Source organism: Amblyraja radiata, chromosome 1 (genome assembly GCF_010909765.2).
Source record: "Amblyraja radiata isolate CabotCenter1 chromosome 1, sAmbRad1.1.pri, whole genome shotgun sequence".
NCBI lineage: Eukaryota > Metazoa > Chordata > Chondrichthyes > Rajiformes > Rajidae > Amblyraja > Amblyraja radiata.
Genome location: NC_045956.1, coordinates 105,452,029 through 105,474,789, shown reverse-complemented (window position 1 = coordinate 105,474,789; position 22,761 = coordinate 105,452,029). Strand labels below are relative to the sequence as shown.

Below are 22,761 nucleotides of genomic sequence, written 5' to 3'. Positions count from 1 at the left end.
GAAGGATTTGATTAAAAATGTGTACATAAACACGACGAAATGTAATCAGGTGCGGATACTTTGAAAGAAAAGTGAAATCTCTACCGAAATGGAAAAGATCTCGGCGATTCTGCGTCTGGTTTCGGAGTAGCAAGGAATCAAAGGAAGAAAGTCGGCCGGCAGCCGGACGCCGGACGCCGGACGCCAGACGACGGACGGCGGCAGGCACACAGTTTTAATATATAATAGATAGATAGATAGATAGATAGATAGATAGATAGATATAGATAGATAGATATAGATAGATAGATAGATAGATAGATAGATAGATAGATAGATAGATAGATAGATAGATAGATAGATAGATAGATAGATAGATAGATAGATAGATAGATAGATAGATAGATAGATTATTGTCACATGTACCGAAAGACAGTGAAAAGCTTTTATTTGCGTGCTATCCAATCAAATCAGATAATACTATACATGAACACAATCAAACTCAACACAAGTACAGTGGGTAGAGTAAAGAGGAAAATACTAGAATGCAGGAAATAGTTTCTCGGTATTGTAGTATAACAGTTCCAGAGAACAGGTCCAATATCCACCATGAGGTAGATTGGAAAATCGGGCTGTCCTAGGCTTGAATACTTGGTCTTTGGACAGGCTTACAGTCAAAGGCTGTGCATTAGGGGTGGTATTGAGTGGAGGTGGTGGTTTGCATCTTCCTTTGTTGAGAAAGTGAACCATATTGTCTATGATCTCACCTGACCTCAACAACAATAAACACAATGTTTCTGCCTCCAATCTCCATTATGAAGCTCTGAAATACTGCCATTTATAAGGATTAGCGCTTAAAATGTATTAGACCTGCAATTATGGCAGAATACTTGTGAACATCTTGTCCAGATTATTACTGAATTTCTATGGGTGGTAAACTTTAATTGAGTAAAATACTTTAATTTTTACTTACTTGCTAAAACTCAGAACTGCCATAGTATTGACTGACGTGTTTATACCACGGCATGAAGAATTTCCTCTGACTTTCACTGAGTATCTGGTGTAGGATAACTATGAACTGTCTGGGAACAGCATTTGCCAATGGTTACAGTATCACTGAGTTCTGCTAGCAACCTTTGGCTACATTTTGATAAATTAGTTGTTCTTGGTGGATTGACAATCCAAGTGAAAGTGGCACGAGTGCCTAAAGTGATTACCTTGCTGGTGGAAGAGAAGCTTACAATGCCTACCACTCAAGTTAGATCTGAGAACTAACAAAGCCTTAGCCAAATCCTTAATCTCAGTCGATGGATGCAGCAGTTTTGAAATTGATTTTATTTTAGCTGTCGTGAGTTAACTCCTTTTTTATTTCTCAAGAATTTATTTTTCCAGATGGGTATCCAAAAAATGAAATTGAATATCGCTGGAATCATAATTCAGTTGAGCTCGCTGACCAGAGACATTGGCGACTTTACCAGTTTGCATTTGTTGGATTAAGAAACATGACGGATGTAATGCACACACAGTCAGGTAAGAGGGAAATAAATTGCAGCAATGTTTGTACAATTGTTATAGAGTCACAGAGAGTCATAGAATCACTCAGCATGGAAACAGGTCCTTTGGCCCATCAAAGCTAGTCCCATTTGCCCAGATTTAGCATACACCTCAACTCTCTATAGCCATTAGCTTCTCTGATGAAGGCCAATGTACCAAGAGCCTTCTTTGCAACCTTATCTATCTGTGATGTTACTTTAAAAGAACTGTGCACCTACAGTATGCTCCTAAATCTCTCTGCTCGGAACCACTCCACAGGGCCTTATCATTCACTATGAAGGTCCAGCCCAGGTTTAACTTTCCAAGGTGCAAATCTCATACTTATCTGTATTAAATGCCATCAGCCATTCCTCAGCCCACTTGCTCAGCTGATCAGGATCTTACTGTACTGTTTGATAACTCTCTTTACTGTGTATACCACCTACTTTGTTATCACCTGCAAACTTACTAATCATGCCTTGCACCTCCACACCTAAATCGTTAATATAAACCACAAACAGTAATGGATGCAGCTCTGATCCTTGAGGCACACCCCTAGTCATAGGCTTCCAGTCTAAAAAACAACCTTCAACCATCACCCCATTTCCTTCCATGAAGCCAATTCTGTATCCAGGCAGTTAACTCTCCCTGGATGCCATGCCATCTAAACTTCCAGAGCAGCCTCTACCATGTGAAAACTTATCCACCATCTTAATGAAGTCCATATAGACCAGTGTTTATTAACCTGGGGGTTGGGAACCTCATGGGAGGTCGTTTGGGGCTTTACCGGGGGACATAAAGGGGTCATAAATAACATATCCATTTGTTGAGCCCCATCTTATGAACCTAACAAAGGTACATACCGCATACAGCGTTTTGTTCGCGTATGCGAGTACGTATGCCAAAAAGGTTAAGAGACACTGATATAAACTATGCCTGTCGCCTTGCTCTTGTCAACCTTCTTGGTTGCATCTTCAAAAAACTCAATCAAATTTGTGAGCCAAGGTCTCCCATGAACATAACCATGTTGTCTATCCTTGATCAGCTGCCGTCTATCCAAATGCATTTATATTTTATCCCTTGGAATTCTCTCCAGTAACTTACCTGCCACAGATGTTACCCTCACTGGTTCCCAAGCTTTCCCTTACAAACCTTCTGAATTAAATGTTGGTGTTGTCAGCAAATTTACTCACCAACCCATCTACATTTACATTTAGGTGCTTTACATATATCACAAACAGCAGAAGTCTCAGTACAGATCCCTGCGGAACTCCACTGGTTGTAGTCCTCCAACCACAATATCTACCTTCCACTTCTCTTTGTCTTCCATGAATGAGCCAGTTCTAAATCTATATGACCATAAAATCTCATGTATTTTAATATTTTCTAAAAATCCATGTGTACTACATCCTCCTTCTTCAATCTCAAAGAAGAAATACATGCGGCAGCATTAATTTACTGTATGTATTCAGTGTTACATTATTTTAACTACCATTCAGACAAAACTGTAGACATTTTATTCCTTCACTGAATGTAGATTCTGCCGGCAAGGACAGCATTTATTATCTATTTTCTATTGCCCCCCTGAACTGACAGGCTTGCAATGCTTTTTTTTTTAAGGGATTTAAATGACCAGACCAGATATGTGTTTGTAGGGTTTCTTTCCTTGAAGAGCATTAATGAACCATGGGGAATTTTATGACAATTTAATAGTTTCTTAGTTACTGTTATGGAGATTAGCTTTATATTCCAGATTTATATTATTACTCGAATTAAAATTCCCCAGCTCTCATGTGGGATTCATCCTCATGGCACCAGGATTAACAGTAACCATTCAAGCTGATCAGATGATTAAGCATTTCATGTCATTTTGGGAAGATGACAATTATTCTTTAAAGGAAGAATACCATTAGCAAATCCCAGTGATCAGCTGAGACCAGATTTCTGGTGAGTTTCTAATGAAAATATTCCCAACTATGATTACACTGACAGCGTGTCAATTTCACTCTCTGGTCGTGGCCCCTGAACCCAATGGATCAACAATGGCAGTAACATTATAGCCAGTCATTGTATTTACCTTTGTGTTACATTTGTAATCTGAAAGAAGGAAATTAGTATAAAAGTAAAGATTCTTTGGAGTGCAGGAGGATGAGGGGTGATCTTATAGAGGTGTACAAAGCATCATGAGAGGAATAGATCGAGTAGATGCACAAAGTCTCTTGCCCTGAGTAGGGGAATCTAGGACCAGAGGACATAGGTTCAAGGTGAAGGGGAAAACATTTAATAGGCCTCTGAGAGGTAACTTTTTCACACAAAGGATGGTGGGTGTATGGAACAAGCTGCCAGCTGAAGTAGTTGAGGCTGGGACTATCCCAACGTTTAGAAACAGTTAGACAGGTACATGGATAGGACAGGTTTGGAGGTATATGGACCAAACACAGGCAGGTGGGACTAGTGTAGCTGGGACATGTTGGTTGGTGTGGGCAAGTTGTTTCCACACTGTATCACTCTATGACTCTATGACACAATTAGAAAACAAGGTTATCAAACTGTTTAAGGACTGACATTAACAGACAAGGTGTCTAAAGTGCCTGTCGACCAGGAAGAGAGATAAATGTGTAATTTGAATTTGAATTGAAAAATATCTGAAACAAAAATCATCTTCAGAGAGCTATTTTGTTTTATTATTATGGGGATTGTTAAGCATGATCAGTAATACTTTTTAAAAATTGAAATAAACTTTATTCAGGATAAATGTATGTACAAAACAAGAACTGTGCAAAGTTCCTCTGACATTCTCCACGGCTATAAATATTTTTGTTTGCGTTATATTTGGTTGTGTTATCTAAAAGAGTATTGGTCTAATGTTAGGGTTTTCCAGAATATTGAAAAAAATGTGCCTCAAGGCTCAGGAATCTTAACCTCACTAAATCTATTGAGACTCCATTAGCAAATTGTCCAGAATTTGCATTTACATTGATCTAGAAATGACCAATGTTCACTTATTATTATCCAAGAGTGGCATTGACAATTTTGCAGTTATGAGTGAAAAATGTGAGCTGTTACCAGAACACACCTCTCTTCCATAGGATGGGCTAAGCAATACTCACAAATGCATTCAACACAAACATTTTGCTTTGTGACTACAAAAAATAATATTAGTTCTTTTAACTTTAATATTAGTTCCATTTTTAATGTTAACGTAAGTTATGATTGCCACTGAATCTTTCTGGCCTGATGAACTAATATCACGTCTAGACTTTCATTTAATATTTATTGCTTTTATATATCTTTACGACATGGAAGGATTCCATTTCAATGTTTCAATGTACTTTAATGTCACTTGTACCAAAGTACAGTAATTATTTTTAATACAGTTGAGTGACAATTCTACTATACATTAAGCGCAATCATATTAAGTATAAGAGTGTGGTTTAGTAAATCACACAGAATCAGTATAGCGGAATCGCCATGTTTTGGGCACCTTGTACCCTTCTATGCCGGATCATGGAGTATTCTCATCCCTCCCATTATTTTCCCTGTAACCAATTCTCATCACGTTACGATCAACTATATCCATATTATGTCAGTCTAGTGGCAGCCTAGGGTGGCACAGTGGCTAGACACACTATCTCACAGCTTCAGAGATACGGGTTCAATCCTGATGTCCGGCATTGTCTGTGTAGAGTTTGCACGTTCTCCCTGATATCACGTGGGTTTCCCCTGGATGCTCTGGTTTCCTCCCGCATCCCAAAGATGTGCATGTTACTAGGTTATTTGGCTGCTGTATATTGACCCAGGTGTGTGGGTTAAAGGTAGAATTCGGGGGGCGTTGATAGGAATGCGGGGAGAATAAAATGAGATTAGTACTGTATATGATCAGTGCAAATGGGTGGTTGAAGACAGCCTGGACACGATGGGCCAAATGACCTGTTTCCATGCCACATTTCTATATCTATAACTAGTTAATCTATAGTGCTATGTAGGAGTAAACCGGAACACCCAGAGGAAACTCCATGTGGTCACAGAGGGAACATACAAAGTCCACACAGACACATAGACTCAGAGACACACAGGTCATCATTGATACGAATGTACCACCGTGCGGCCTTTTTCCCTCAGAAGAACATTTTCAACAATCTTTTACAATGTATTCATGATACTTCAGTTGTGCAACATATTTTATTTATCGTGTTGCACAATAATTCAAATGTAAATTACAAGCCTGGCTTTCTTGTTTTGCTTTTCGAGTAAATTCATCAGTTAAAGTAAACTCACTGTATCATTGCAGGAAATTGCCAATATCCAATACACGTTCCCACACTCAGTCGTGTCAGAATGGTGTATCTCTGTGCTCCCGAGCTTGCTAAATCTTTGTGTGCAGCTGCTTTTGAGTCACCATTGTACACTCATCCTCTCATTGCTGCGAGCAAACACCAGGTTGTTAGCTATTGAGTAAGATTTTATTTTAGGGCTTTATTAAGGAGCCTGTGCTGTAATCAGCCTCCACAGATTAAAATAAAAACATGCCCTTCATTAGCCGATACTTACAGAAGATTGCCTGAGAACATTGCATTCTGAAAAACTGCAAAGGCAGTTCATCATGTGGTTGAGAAAATGGCAATAAATTCTAATGAGAAGGTGGTCAAGTAACTATTGGAAAAACAATTCTTATTTATTGATTCATCTTTAAAATGGTGTTAGTCTAATTAACTGAACTGTGATTTAATTTTTCTTTTCACAGGAGATTATGTTGTAATGAAATTATTCTTTGACCTAAGTAGAAGAATGGGCTACTTCACTATTCAGACCTACATACCTTGCTCACTCACAGTTGTCCTGTCATGGGTATCATTCTGGATCAATAGAGAGGCAGTGCCAGCAAGAACATCATTAGGTATGAATTGGTTCCAAATGATTTTCTATTTTTGAATGTTAAAATGGTCTATTCATGTTTTGAAGCAGCTGACTGGCATTCATTTTATTGTTAAAAATGACCATGAGAAATTGTTCAGGCAGAACTTAAGCCAATGTCTGGTGTCCTCTCAGCTTTGACAGGCTGCTGTGTCATTTGTATCTGAGCATCAATGATGAATGAAATACGGGCTCCTCCTCCACGCCCTGCACTTCCTCGCTCTGGTCCACCATCCGGACACTAAGTGGCGGCCGGTGTTGACTTCCGGTCATGAGGGGAGCTCCCGGTGGGGGTCCCTCTACGCAGGAATTCTCCCTCTCTACATCGGGGACCTGGGGTGGAGGGTATTGCACTGAGGAGACCTTTGCAACCTGTTTCTCTCAGTTCACAGACTCGCCTGCCACTTTTACGGGCTGGAAGTCTGTGTACCACGTGTATATGGAATGTGTGAATGGTCCAATATCTAAAGGGGATCCTCCTTGCCTTCTGGCTGCATTTCTCACCCACCATCCTCATCTTTGGAACCCTGTGTATAGGGGAGTGGGTAGGGCCGAAGATGACCTGATTGGGTTGCTCCTGGGCCTGGCCAAGCTGGCCATCTGTCAGTCACAGCGCCAGACGGAAGAGGGCTTTGCCCAAGCCGACTTCCTGCCTCTTTTCCGGTGTTACGTCTGCTTCTGGGTGGTGTTAGAGAGGGTCTACGTGCTGTCCACGGGCGCCCTGGGGGATTTCCGGGACCGCTGGGCACCCTGGGGGGTTGAATGCATCCTTGGCAAGGATTGTAATATAGTTATATATTAGTTTATTTAGTATATTTGTTTGTCTTGTATTATGGTGGTGTGTTCTGTTTTGTTTTATTGTATTGTAAATATTATTTTTAATAATTGAATAAATATTTTGATTTTGTTTTTAAATGGTGAATGAAAAGAATCGTATTCTCATTAAATTACTATCAACTATACCCATGTTCTGCCTTTCTAGTGGAAACATAGCAGTGAATTAACCTACACACCTTTGGAATGTAGGAGGAACCTGGAGCACAGAGGAAACACATATGGTCACAAGGAGAATGTGCAAACTCCACACGCACACCCACACAATCATGGCCAAGTGCCTTTACTAATGTGTATCTTCTGTCTCTATTTTCCAATCCACCCTAGTGAGTGTAAACTGCTTGTTGACGCTTCTCTGTGGATTGTCACCTTGTCGTGGTGGAGAAGCTTGTGTGGACCTGAGATCCTGAGAGTGATGCCGTCTGGGGCTATGCTCCTGGTAGGGTCACCCATGGTGGTAAGGTCGAGGGGGAGGTGTCTGACAAAGAGCAGTCCAACCAAGGCCTCAACAATGGACCAGGAGGAGGATGATGCTAGAGCATCACAACGGCTGGGAAGGCGGATGAAAGCTGCAGCAGAAAAGGTTCCCCGGTCGTCTTGGATTCCATGCCACTGGATTCTGACCCAGACCTGTCAAATAACGTGTGGTGCCTGTCTGTGCACCAGTCTCCCCACGTTAAACAAAGTGATGCATAGGCGTCCTCCATGAAAGGACAATCATACTTGTTTTGAGTGACCGCCGATGATGATGACTTGTTGTCTCTGCTATTCGTAGAGTAGCTGTTAGAATGGTCCTTTTGTGTTCTCAAAGAACCACTCTGATGCCTACATAGCTTTGTAGAGACCTGCAGTGCGGGATGGTTGTGCAGTTGTCTGCTGCTGGCCGCTTTGCAATTGTGAAGGATCAGCTCTTCCCACCAACTGAAGGTGAAACAGTTGCACAGCAGAGGGAGGAGGAAGAAAGCAAGCAGCATAGATAGGCCTTTATTTGGCTGGGTTGTCCATGAATAAAGGAGATGCAAGGAATTCCAGATGTTGGAATCTTATATAAAATAAAAAGTGCTAGGCAACATCTTTGGAGGAAACGGATAGGTGCCATTTTGATTCAGAACCTTTTTTCAGACTGATTCTTTGCTTAAAGTAACCGAAGATATCGGAGAAAACCCTCGCGGTCACAGGGAGAAAGTACAAACTCCGTACAGACAGCACCCGTAGTTGGGGTCAAACCCAGGTCTCTGGTGGTGCAAGTGATGTAAGGCAGCAACTTTACCGCTTGCCACTGTGCCGCCCTTCAAAAAACATGTTGCCCATTCTCTTAGCGCAAATCTCCCGTGTGCCTTCTTTGGTTATCACTGCTTTGCTGTGCTTCCTTGGTGATTGTAATGTACTTGGTGGAAGGCAATTGATATTTGGCAAAGGTGTCTGCAGATGGCCTTGGAGAATGACAGCAGCAGCTCAACCTCAAGGGTGGAGACACAAAATATTGCAGATGCTGGAATCTGAAGCAAAAAAAAAGAAACTGCTGGAGCAACTCAGTGGATCAAGCAGCGTCGGTGCGTGGAGAAGTATTGCCAATGTTTTGTGTCAAGAGCATGCCTCGGGACTGAGTGGGGAGAACGGAGATGGCAAGGATAAAGCAGAGAAGGGAAGGGATAAGAAAGAGGTCAGTGGTTGATAGGTACTGTGAAGAGGAGGGGAAGAATAACAGGCAGGTGGAGCCAGCTGGGAAAAGAGGATGGCAAAGGTGGAGGCAGCTGCTGTCTTCACTTTCACCTCCTCCCGCTCCCCTCCAACAGGCTTCATCTACCTTTTTTTTCTTGTTATCTGCTCCCACCTACCACCCACCTGCCTTTGTCTCTCAGTTCCACTTTCCTCCTCCCCACCTTGTTCTTTCTTCCCATCATTCGGCAGCCCTCCTCAGTCCACCAATCACCACTGGGCCCATTCTCACCCCTCCTCCTTCCCTCTTTAAAATGGTAATCTTCCCTCTCCACACTCAGTCCTGAGGCAGAGCCTTGAGCAGAAATGTTGACAATTCCTTACCCCCACCGATGTTGCTTGACCCATTGAGTTTCTCCAGTAGTTTGTTTTTTTGTCTACCGCCTGACTTTCAATTGTGCACTCTGACCACCTGTAGCATCAGCCTAGTCCTGTTGTTGACTGGCCTGGTACGGTGGAATCACAGATGCTACAACTTTGAGTGAAGGCAGCAGATATGTGCTCCAATCAGCCAGTGTCAACCAAAGGCTGTTGCTTCTACAGCCCTGGAGAGTTTTTAGACATCAGCTTACTCAGATGCAGAGGCACTCTTTGCACCAACTTTGCCACTAAAGTCTTTAATATGAAAGGGGAAAGGATTAATAGGAGGTACACAAAAATGCTGGAGAAACTCAGCAGGTGCAGCAGCATCTATGGAGTGAAGGAAATAGGTAACGTTTCGGGCCGAATCCCTTCTTCAGACTGATAGGGGGTGGCGGGGAGAAGGAAGGAAAAAAGGAGGAGGAGGAGCCTGAGGGCTGGGGAATGGGAGGAGACAGCTCGAGGGCTAAGGAAGGGGAGGAGACAGCAAGGGCTAACAAAATTGGGAGAATTCAATGTTCATGCCTGCCGGATGCAGACTCCCCAAGCGGAATATGAGGTGCTGTTCCTCCAATTTCCGGTGTTGCTCACTCTGGCAATGGAGGAGACCCAGGACAGAGAGGTCGGATTGGGAATGGGAGGGGGAGTTGAAGTGCTGAGCCACCGGGAGGTCAGGTAGGTTCTTGCGGACCGAGCGGAGGTGTTCGGCGAAACGATTGCCCAACCTCCGCTTAGTCTCACCGATGTAGATCAGCTGACATCTAGAGCAGCGGATGCAGTAGATGAGGTTGGAGGAGATACAGGTGAACCTCTGTCGCACCTGGAACGACTGCTTGGGTCCTTGAATGGAGTCGAGGGGGGAGGTAAAGGGACAGGTGTTGCTTTAGGATTAATAGGAACCTGATTGACAACTTTTGCACACATAGGGTGATGGACATATGGAATGAGTTGCCAGAGGCAGGTACAATAGCAACATTTAACAGACATTTGGACAGGAACATGGATAGATAATGTTTTGAGCAATATGGACCAAATGCAGACAAATGTGACCTGCTTAGATGGGCCATCTTAGTCAGCATGGGCGAATTGGACCAAAGGGACTGTTTCCATGCTGTATGACTCTATGACCAATATTCAAACCATTGCTAACCATTTGCACGATGGGCCCAGACTTTGGATGGTTTCTAGTTTTGCTGCAAAGGACGCTGTTACATCAAACAAATGATACTGCGTCCCACAAGTGAGATGGTGTTTCCACTATCATGCTGGACAGTATGGGCTTCACACTTGGAGGAATCTTGATGCAGGATTTCACTCTGCTCCTTAACATTGCAAGCAGATGCTCTGGGAGACCTACTAAAGAACAGGTGTTTCATCGTACAGTACATTACCCCTGACGGTATAAAAAGGAGACCAAGAGAAAAGACCCAGTTAAATGAAGTAGATTGTGTTGTTAAGGGATTGTTGGGTTAAGGGATTAGTCCATCAAAGTTAGTGGCAGACCTTTCTGGATATACACCGGTACATTCCAATGACAGAGACGAATTCCAAATGCGGACACACCAGCCACGTTGACATATAAACATTGAACCACAAATCATCTTTCACGGGGAAGCGTAAAATTGTACAAAGACAGATCGAAGGCTGGACAGAATATAGAAAAATAACAAAGAATGACAAAAAGATTAATAAGAAGATAAAATTAAAGTAAGAGACAAAGCTGACAAGAAACATAAAGACGAAGCATTTCTATTGGCGTCTACAATTATCTCTGGATCTGTTACACTACAATGCTGAGAACTATATTCTGCACCTGTATCTTTCCCTTCGCTCTACCTATTGTACAACTTTGGCTTGATTGCATTTATACTTAGTAGTGTCTGATTTGTTTGGATAACATGCAAAACAAAGCTACAGTTCCTAGGTACTGTAACATAATAAACCTAAACCTAAAACAGAAAATAGTTCAAAAATTGATCCTTTGGAAAGCGAGTGGGGAATTAATTGAAAACTGTAATGTTTTTCTATGAGGGCAGGTGAATTAAGCACGTATTTTGTATTAGTCGTTACTGTAGTGGATGTAAGATACATTACGGAAATAGTTATAAATCGGGAGTTGAAAGGTAGATATGATACGTGAAAATGATAATCCAGGTTAGTGGTCTTGAGCAAATTGTTAGAGCTGAAGGCTAACAAGTCTCTGAGCACTGTTGGAGTTTACCCCAGGGTTTTAAAGAATGATGTTACCAAGATCATTAAGTTTAAATTTATTTAATTCAGGGGAAAATTCTATTCAATTGTAAAATATAGAATGATACTCCATTATTCAAAAGGCGAGGGAGACGGAGAGCAGGAAGTTACAGACATGTTCAGTTGATATCCATTATAGGGAAAAACTTGGCAGCTATTATTGATGATGTTGTAGCAAGTCACTTAGAAAAATTCAAGGTAATCAGCCAAAGTCAGCATGGTTCCGTGAAAGGAAAATCATGTTTAACCACGTTATTGGAGTCTTCGGAAGAAGTAACATCTCCTGTGGATAAATGGAACCATAGATGTTTGGAAAAAAATTGCGAGGGTACGACATCAAAGAACATTGCACAATAAAAAAAGCTATTTGTGAAGTAAGTAACATATCAGTGTGGATAGATGATCGGTTTGCTAATGGGAAATAATGAATAGACATAAATGAGTCTTCTTATTGGCGAATTGGATCAAATGCTGTATCACTGGTTTTGAAACTGGAGCTTCATCATTTGACTATTTACCTCTATAACTTGATGAAGGCACTGAAGGTATGGTTGCTAAATTTATTGGTGTCATAAAGAGGAAAAGGAAAATGAATGAAGAGTATAATAATAATAATAATAATACATTTTATTTATTAGGCGCCTTTCAGACATCTCAAGGACACCTTACATAGGTTAACAGGAATATAAACATATAATCAGAATAAAATAAATAATAAAGACATCACAGAAAAACAAATTAAAAACAGAATTCAGTCCAAAAACAAAAATCAAAAACACAATGTGAAGAGAGAGCAGCGGCAGCTAAAGCGCGCCAGCGTCCACTCTCACTTCACGGCAGCCATCTTGGACAAAGACTAACAGGATTACCTTACAGACAAAAAATCATCCCCCCACAATGGACACCACTGTGGGGGAAGGCACAATGTCCAGTCCCTATCCCAAGTTCACCCCAAAGTCAGGGCTATTGAGGCCACCGCAAATTGCCTCTACGGAGGCACGATGTTCCTGGCCGTTCTCACCGTGTGGTCTTGCCCCGGCGTCGGGAGAGTCCTCTCAGCGGCTGGGCCACCTGGAACAGCCGCTATCTAGCTGGAGACCGCGGCTTCCGAAGCCGACAAGGCCGCACCGGTTTGGAGCTCCCAGGCTCCCGATGTTGAAATCGGCGCCGCCCGCTCCGCTCCGCAGACGCGCAGCCCAGAGGTGTTGATCTCGGCGGTCACAGCTCACCAGAGCTCCAGCGCGTCGATCCAACGCGGCGACCCAGGCAAGGCATCGCCCGCTCCGCTCCACGATAGCGCTCCAGCGCTGTGCTGCCACCGAGGCCGAGGTGCTGGGCGGTCCCCGCCAGGAAACGGCGCTCCAAGCCCGCTGGTAGGCCACAAGGACGGGTCGACGGGCAGCCCGGACAAAAAGCTGCTTCACCGACCAGGTAGGGATCTAGAAGTAAAATTAACCCCTACCCCCCATATTAAAAAGTCCATATCTCCAACGGACAAAAAACAGGACTCACTAAAAACTTTTTAAAAAGCGAATTAAAACGGATGGCTGCTGGCTAGCAGCCGTTCCCCAAGATGGCTCCTCCTCCTCCTGAGAGTATAGAAGGTTGAGAAAAGGAATATTAACTAGTTAAGTGAATGTGCAAAAATCTGACAATTGCAATGTGGGAAAATGTGTATTTCTCCATTTAGATGCATGGGATCTGCAAATCCTAGTCCTAGATTCACAAAAGGCTAGGGTGCAAATACAATTAAGAAAAAGGAAAACAAATGCAATGTTATTGTATAATGGCAAGAAAAGAGAATATAAAGGGAGAGTAAAATTATATATTGGTAAGACAACATTTGGAGTATTTTGATTTCCTTCTTGAACAGAGGGTATTTATGGAGGCAGTTCATTCATCATCGTTGAAAACATTAGCGACGCAGTGGTGCTGGTTTCCAACGGTAACGGTGACAAACACACCACACATCTCTGTCCTCCAGTTCCTGCGGACTTCTGCCGCTGGAAGTAAAGGATTTTGGTGTGTGTGCTTTATCATCATTCCTTACAATGCTATGTACGACAGTGATGGCAACTTCTACTGAAGTGTGGATGGCCGTTGGTTCACTAGAAGCTCATCCGCCCTTTGACAGGTCTTGCTTTTGGTCCTGCTGGGGGTCTACAGCCCCCTCCTCACCTGGCAAACCAGGTGGTGGAGACGTTGTGTTCAAGAAGGAACTGCAGATGCTGGAAGATCGAAGGTACACAAAAATGCTGGTGAAACTCAGCGGGTGCAGCAGCATCTATGGAGCGATGGAAATAGGCGACGTTTCGGGCCGAAACCCTTCTTCAGACTGATGGGGGGAGAAGGAAGGGAAAAGGGAGGAGGAGGAGCCCGAGGGCGGGGGGATGGGAGGAGACAGCTCGAGGGTTAAGGAAGGGGAGGAGACAACAAGGGCTAGCAAAACTGGGAGAATTCAACGTTCATGCCATCCGGACACAAGCAACCCAGGCGGAATATGAGGTGCTGTTCCTCCAATTTCCGGTGTTGCTCACTCTGGCAACGGAGGAGACCCAGGACAGAGAGGTCGGATTGGGAATGGGAGGGGGAGTTGAAGTGCTGAGCCACCGGGAGTTCAGGTAGGTTATTGCGGACTGAGCGGAGGTGTTTGGCTGACATCTAGAGCAGCGGATGCAGTAGATGAGATTGGAGGAGATACAGGTGAACCTTTGTCGCACCTGGAACGACTGCTTGGGTCCTTGAATGGAGTCGAAGGGGGAGGTGAAGGGACAGGTTTTGCATTTCTTGCGGTTGCAACGGAAAGTGCCCGGGGAGGGGGTGGTACGGGAGGGAAGGGAAGAATTGACAAGGGAGTTGCGGAGGGAGCGGTCTTTGTGGAAGGCAGACATGGTGGAGACGGTTTAGTCGCCGACTATCCGACCATGGCGCAGGTAGCACTCCCCCCAACCTGACCTGTTAGGGAAGGTTTACCAGACTAATATTTAGCAAGATCTTGAAAATAAACCGCTCAAATATTAGGAGTCTGGGACTTTTGCTGAGGATTACTATTCTTAAAACTTTACATATCCACTTTCTCCTACAAAGCCCTCCTTTAAAAATAAAGCTATTTTTCTTGTTTTTGGATTAAATGGTTATATCATTCTTCCTTGTCACCATGTCTGCTATTTAATCCTCAACATTTTTCGACATTGAAAGGTGGGAAATGAATGGAAATTGTTGTTTCATTAATATAGATTGCTTTGAAGCCACCTAGTGTTCTAGAGCTTTAGTGGAATGTATGTTTTTCAGGACAAGATTAATGTTGAAGCATTTGCAGATTTGAGCTTGAGCTTCACTGAATAAAGTCTGAAATCCCTTTCTTTATCCGGCACATTGTATGACATTGGATGTACGTAGGTGTTTATAGCCGATGTAGTTTGCAGCCAACTTTTTATAATTCTTGCAGTAATGCAGGAGTCTCAAGATGCTCCACTATATTGACTTGATTAGTGAGCTTTGCCATCTCTTGAACAGCTTTTCTAGTGCTACATATTGCGTGTGTGGCAGGGAAAATTGACAATGTCCAGTCAGATACTTTCAGATACTTTCCAGCTGTTAGCCATTGCAGTTGTGGATGATAGCAGTGCAGAGATCACATCCTTGTGTTCCTCATTCTTAACCAAGACTGTTTATTAGCAAATAAAGAGCAGCAAACCTACAAAGGACTAATAAAATATTTGATTGGATTTCATTTTCTGATTTATTACTTGGCTGGTTTGCAAAGTGAAAGCAAAAGCTTCACATGCTCAATAGGATTAATAATATTCTTCCATGTTTTGCAGGTATTACCACAGTTCTAACCATGACAACACTCAGTACAATTTCCAGAAAGTCGCTGCCAAAAGTGTCCTACGTGACTGCCATGGATCTCTTTGTGTCTGTTTGTTTTCTGTTTGTCTTTGCTGCCCTCATGGAGTATGGAACTCTACATTATTTTAGCAGCAATAGAAAAAGCAGCCAAAAGAAGAAGCAACAATCCAAACAAACAGTAAGTTGTTTTTTTGCCCCTTCTTATGGAGTAAAATTTACATTAGTATTGAATTTCCATCAACCTATTGGGTTTTGATATGTTGAATAAAGCAGATTGATTAAAGAAACATATTTAAAAGTGCACTTCATAGTAGACAAACACACTATATATTTTTAGAAAATCCTTTTGCCTATCATTTAAATGGGGATTTCACACAAGGATTTGACTCTTCCTTAGGTTAATGTGAAAGATCCCATGATCCATTTTGGGTTTCCTCAGTCATTTCTCAAGAAGCAAGAGAATTTACTTGTCATATGTGCCAACAATGGAACAATGACATTCTTATTTGCAGCAGATTAACAGGCCTGTAAATGAAATACACAGAAAATATATAATCAAAAAAAAAATCAATAAAACAATAGTCAATCAGTAGTCAATAGTCAATTGTGCATAATTTGTCACGTATACAACTGCACAGTGAAACATTACATATGCAGGAACTGCCATTTTTGGCGGCATTATTCAAAGTCCAAAGTCCGGTCGGCCCATCTGGCCATCTTTGGGCCCTGGGGGCTTCACCTGCTGCCGACCTTGAAGGCGCTGGAGGCATTACAACAGTTCATACTCCTGACGGCCCATGCTCCTCACATCTGACATCTCCAGCTCCCTCCCGATTATGCCATCCGACGAGCCTTTGGGTGGGTTCATGTTCCTACTGTCAGACGAGCTGTCGGGCAGGTTTCTGGTCCCGCCGTCTGACGAGGCTTGGGTGGGCTCCCGGTCACACTGTCTAACGATCCGTCGGGAGGATTCCCGTTCTCGCAGCCCAACGAGCCCCCGGGCAGTCTCCCGGTTCCATCAACCGCCGAGCCTTTGGGCGAGGTCCTGCTGACCGACGAACCTTTCAGCGGGCACCCCCACAGTCTCAACACCTCGCGAAGGCCTCCACCTCGAGGCACCACTCATAACCACAACATTAATTCAAAAACTGGTCCTTACTGAAATCAAAGAGGTCAATATTGTGTCGTGTTCAAGTGCCTCATAGTTGTTGGGAAGAAGGTATTCTTGAATCTCGTGGTTATGGTTTTCACACTCTATATCCTCTTCCTGATGGTAGGAGTGTTAATGAAAGAGTGTACAAGTGAAGTGGGACCTTGATGATAGCAGCTGTCTTTTTGAGACAGCACCTCCACATCTGTAATTCTATTCCCGCCCCCCATTCCTGCCTCAGCGTACCGGCTGCTGAAAACCTTTGTTACATTAGACAAGAGCAACTACAGTACATATGGTGAATCCCCCATTTCCTATCTCTGAAAGTGAAGCCATTCAACCGTCCGCTGCCTATGTCCTAATTGTATTGTTCAGTTCATATATTGCCCTAGGTGAGGTATTTGCTTTAGCTTCTATCATTCTGCTCATTGTACCAATGTGGCCTCTTTGGAAGAGTTGTCCAGTTTAGTTCTACATCTAATAATCTATAATCTCAATAAAATGGATGAGCATAAATGGGTTCCCAATGTTCAGTGTTGACCATTTTCCATATTGTATTACTTTATTTGCCTTTACTATAGGGATACAGCATGGAAACATGCCCGTTGGCCCACCAAGTCTGCACCGACCAGTGATCACACTCGCACACCAACACTATTCTACACAATAGAGACAAATTTACAATTTTTACCTAAGCCAATTAACTTACAAATTTGTACCTGCAATTAACCTCTTTGGAAGACAAGCGGAAACTGGAGCACCCGGATAAAACCCACACGATCACAGGGAGAACGTACAAACTCTGTGTAGACAGCACCTGTAGTCGGGATCAAACCCGGGTCTCTTGCACAGTAAGGCAGCATCTCTACCGGTGCACCAGTGTGCCACCCACACTATGACTGTGACTCCATGACTCCATGAGTCTAATTTTACAGGTCTTCAAATGACTTCATTAAAGTTTCTATTCGGATTGCATACTTTCATATTGGAACAATCACTTGCATTCAAAATAAAATACAACAAAATCAATAAATGAATAACCACAATGACCAAAAGCTACAATTAGTGAACATAAATCTCCTGTCCCCTCACTCTCAAAACAGATTAATGGCATTTATAAATCTTACCCTGTACGAAAATTGGCTACAAGCAACCAATTATTATGATGCATAACATGAAAAGTCAGAAAGTATGCAATTAATTTGATTAATCTTTTATGCTTAAAATATTATTGGAAGACATAATTGGGCAGGTTAAAATGTAGATCCAGAATTAAATTTAATAATCACATTTTTATTCCTCCTTAAATATGGAAAACAAAACTGTGCATTGTAGTTCAGGAGCATTCTGCATGGGAAGGAGCAGTGAGAAGATTCATGCAGTTGTCCTGGAATGAAGGGTGAAGAATGGCATGGTCCCTACTCATTGGCATGAAGAAGAATGAGATGTGATGTTGTTGAAATATGTAAGATTCTGAGATGGATTGGTAGAGTGGATGGAGGTATTTCTATAATAGGGGAGGCACAGTGGAGGGGCAGTACAGTGGCTCAGCGCTAGAGTTGCTGCCTTACAGATTCCTCCTACATTCCAAAGACATACAGGTTTGTAGGTAAATTAGCTTGGTATAAATGTAAATTGTCCCTAGTGTGTGTAGGCTTATGTTAGTGTGCGGGAAACGCTGGTCGGTGCGGACACAATCGGCCTAAGGCCCTGTTTCCGCACTGTATCTCTAAACTCAACAAACAACTAAAATAGAGATGTCTGCTTAAGACAGGAATGAGAAGGAATTAATTTTCACAGAGGGTTGTGAATCACTAAAATTGTCTACCCAAGAATGCTGAAGAGACATAATTGTGGGGAGAGATTAGGAAAGGGCAGTAGAGGCCAGGATTGGATGAGCCATGAACAGAATAGTGGGTACAACTAAGCTATTGACCTATTCCTGCTCCTATTTCTTATGTTCTTTCTTTAGAACAGGCATGGGGATGGGAATATCAATAATGGGAATACCAGTAATGCATGCTTCCCAATGAGCCAGCATTCACTATTGCTCCTTACCTCCCTAACAACCTCCTACCAGGAGTCTGAAGAAGGGTTCCAACCTGAAATGTCACCTATTCCTTTTCCCCAGAGATGCTGCCTGACCCACTGAGTTACTCCAGCATTTTGTTGCTTATCTTTCTCCCAGCAGCACATGATTAGAACTTTGTGACTTGCTTGCAAAAATAATGTTGCCCTCTGCCTCTCCCTTCCTCCCCACACCTTCCCCCTTCCTCCCTTCCCTTTTCCCCCACATTGACCTGAACCTATTTCTCCACCTACCTCTAGCTTCACAATTCACAACTCTTCAATCCTTTTGTCTCACACCTTTTATCTTTTCATCTCTACCCTTTGTCCATCATCTGCCTATGAAAAAGACCCCCCATCACATTTATCAACTTATTACCTGCCAGGCTTTTTCCTGCCCTAACTCTCTTTCAACTTCATCCTCACCACCCACAATCAGCCTTAAAAAGTGGTCTGACCTGAAACATCACCTATCCATGTTCTCCACAGATGCTGCCTGACCCGTTGAGTTACTTCAGCACTTTATGTATTTTTTTCTTCACGTGGACCAGGTCTGACCCTTGGGAGCACTTGCTGGTCCATGTTTGACCTCTCGGGGGCACTCTTCCACTCTTCCTTCATCACCACAGTACCTAATCATTAGGCAGCAGCATCCTCCTTGCAACTGAGAGACTGTGACTTGCATTGTTTATAAAGGCTAGCTGCTGAGATCAACCCTGCTGGGCTAAATGCCAGAGGCAAAGAGAACTTGCAATAGATTATATAGATATGCTGAAATGGTCACACCACGATTGAAGAGAGACTACAACAGTGTTCTGGAAGTTTTGCATTTGATAATGTCAGTGTTAGTGTGACATTAAAACCAACAATAGTGTAATATAACCATGTTTTAACTCCATAAAAATGTATCTATTAATAAATGATTGGGGTTGATGTCTGCTGACTTGCAAGTTATGCCAGCATCTACAATTCAAATATGTACAGGTTTTATTCCACATATGCATTTAAACATTGCTATGTTAACCTTTTATATGATTTAATGCTTGGATAAAATAAAACTATCATTCATTAACATGAATAGATAGAGTAAATGCACAGAGTCTTTTACCTAGAGTATGGAAATCTAAAAATCTAAAAAGGACATACGTTTAAGGTGGACGGGGATAAATTTAATAGGAACCTGAAGGGAAATCTTTTCACACAAAGAGTGCGGGATATTTGGAACGAGCTGCCAGAGGAGGTAGTAGAGGTAAGTATAGGATAGGAAAGGTTTAGAAGGATTTGGGCCCAACACAGGCAGGTGGGACTAGTGTAAATGGGGCATCTTGGACAGTGTGGGCGAGTTGGGCCGAATGGCCTGTTTCTGTGCCGTATGACTCTTTGACTCCAGTAATATGAGTTTTTTTATGTATTTGCAGAAATCACCTGTTATTAATGTCCGCCCAGGATCAACATTGATTCAGGTGAACAACATCTTACACGTACAAGAACATGATGACTACGGTTATGAGTGTTTGGATGGCAAAGACTGTAGCAGCTTCTTCTGTTGCTTTGACGAATGCCATACAGGAGCTTGGAGGCAGGGCCGAATACATATCCGTATCACGAAAATCGATTCTTACTCTAGAATATTCTTCCCGACAGCATTTGGTCTGTTCAATTTGGTTTATTGGATCGCATATCTTTACCTATAAAAATATCATTAGTGGCATAAGACGAGGATGAATAAATCAGCAGTGGTAGAATTTTAGCCTATACATTGTTTGACTGTGTTGGTCATAAAAATGAAATATTATTTAACACTTTCAGAAAAAGAAAAAAATAATGTGAAAAAATCAATTTTATCATTAAGTCTGGATTAGTTAACTTGCTGCCAAGTGTACAGCTTACCTTGAATTCTTGTGTCATATACATAACTCATGCACATTTTCAAATATTGATATTTTTCAAGATGTACATTTGATAAAATACAAACATTTATATCCATTTTAAGACATGCATTTTTGTCATATGGCGGACAACAGATTGATAGGGCAGTATCAACACAAATCAGTTATCAAGGACAAACCTGCATAAAATTCAATCAATCGTTCTTTAGAGAACACTAAGTTTTGAAAACAAAATAGAACTAAATCTAATCTAAACTGGAACACCAAATGTTATCGGCTTTTAAGCCCATTTTCTGCTCATTTCATTTATTGCAGTTGATGAACAATTGTGGTGTTGACCAAAATTATAAAATCAACTATCCTCTCCTACTGATTTTTTTTACTGTAGTGCGCGGAGAAGTGCATTGTCATTTTAGTAAACCTGCTCAATGCCTGGGAAATCGTATTCAGTCTAAATTATGTGATTTATGAAAAGGTATTCACAGATGATATATAAAATTCAACGTAACAGCTAATTTTGACCATTGTAAAATACATTTTGATGTTATCATGATTTCCTGATCATGTTTGCATTTCATAAAGATTAAGTGCACTTAACATCAATGTGATCTTGGTCAGCAAGTTGTGATATGATATAAAGGTAGCAGCCAATCTTGGATGTTGTAATAGTGAAAGGGATGTATATCCCACAGGCACCAAATCATTTCTTACCCCAGAGAGACATTGCCAGTGTTCTATTTGGTGAATTTTGCATTTCAATTAGATCACACAGTTTGCATCAATCTAACGCTGCTTCAACTGTGTACAGTGCAAATTGTGTATTGTAGATCACTAATAAAGATGTTAGATTATACAACATAATTAAGTTCCTCCAGTCTAGCAGCATGGCCAAGTTCCATACATTCATTGCAGAAGAGGTACTGCTCTACATGTTATAGATCAATGTTCCAACACCATAAGTACATTCTATCATTAGTAACAAAAACGGCAGTTGAAAATAATTATTTAATTTTGAAATTAAATTAAAAAATATACATGCAGAAAAATTACGTACATTCAATTATTAACATACTCTCAATGGAAGAACAATATCGAGGGGTATATTACAAAGTGGATACTGGCTTTTTATATCTAATAAAAATCCCAGTATTGCCCATTTCTGATCATCATATTAAAGGAAGTGAGCAATAATAAATTAAAATATGTTTTCTTTTGGTGCACAATGCACCCACATTTGTGTGAATGCAAGTAAATAAATTAAATATCCTGATTAAATAATATTACATTTATATAGTCCCATTTAGTATTTAAACTCAGTATTAAATCTAACGAATTAAGTGACTGACCTTTCATAATAATTAATATAAGCATTTCAACCAATATGTGGTATATGCTAAGCTTTCACATGTTGACATAATACAGTGAATGTCATTAGAATTTTATACAACAAATGTTATATTTTACTATACAAGTTATCACCAGCTTTTTAATTTCTTCCAACTTTCATCTTCCTTTCCTGAGCATTCAGAAGATAGTAGAAGTTATTTTAGAGAGCATTAAATGAAAATAGCATCAGATTAAATGGTGCTGCCAGTCCACTTTTATTCACAGTGTTCCTGATCTATCCATTGCTAAACTTATCATAAAGCAGAATATTTATTGACTTTATGTACCATACTTCCACATCCTATACTATGTTCTCTACTAAAAGAAGTAAAGAGAGAGGAACCGAAAACGTACCCATGGATCTAGAAAGACAGCCTTTTCTCTCCTTTTAATTTTGTTAATGTAAACTGCTACTCACGGAAAATATCGGCAATCTATTCCACCAGCAAACTTACTGATTTAAAAGTATCCTAAACTCAAGCTGAAAGGGAACGTTTACCTTGAGAACGTTTACCTCGGCTTGTACTCGCTAGAATTTAGAAGATTGAGGGGGGTTCTTATAGAAACTTACAAAATTCTTAAGGGGTTGGACAGGCTAGATGCAGGAAGATTGTTCCCGATGTTGGGGAAGTCCAGAACAAGGGGTCACAGTTTAAGGATAAGGGGGAAATCTTTTAGGACCGAGATGAGAAAAACATTTTTCACACAGAGAGTGGTGAATCTCTGGAATTCTCTGCCACAGAAGGTAGTTGAGGCCAGTTCATTGGCTATATTTAAGAGGGAGTTAGATGTGGCCCTTGTGGCTAAAGGGATCAGGGGGTATGGAGA

General features: G+C 41.6%; 1 protein-coding gene across 1 annotated transcript in view; it reads left to right on the top strand.

The window, feature by feature from the left end:
• gabrg1 (gamma-aminobutyric acid type A receptor subunit gamma1) overlaps nucleotides 1–22,428 on the top strand; it is a 152,539-nt gene extending 130,111 nt beyond the window's left edge. Inside the window, exons 6-9 of the mRNA XM_033028027.1 lie at nucleotides 1,372–1,509; nucleotides 6,257–6,409; nucleotides 15,414–15,619; nucleotides 20,077–22,428. Of these exons, the coding sequence (XP_032883918.1) occupies nucleotides 1,372–1,509; nucleotides 6,257–6,409; nucleotides 15,414–15,619; nucleotides 20,077–20,352 (773 nt within the window). The 3' untranslated portion in view covers nucleotides 20,353–22,428. The remainder of the gene's footprint in view (nucleotides 1–1,371; nucleotides 1,510–6,256; nucleotides 6,410–15,413; nucleotides 15,620–20,076) is intronic.
• The last annotated feature ends 333 nt before the right edge of the window (nucleotides 22,429–22,761 follow it).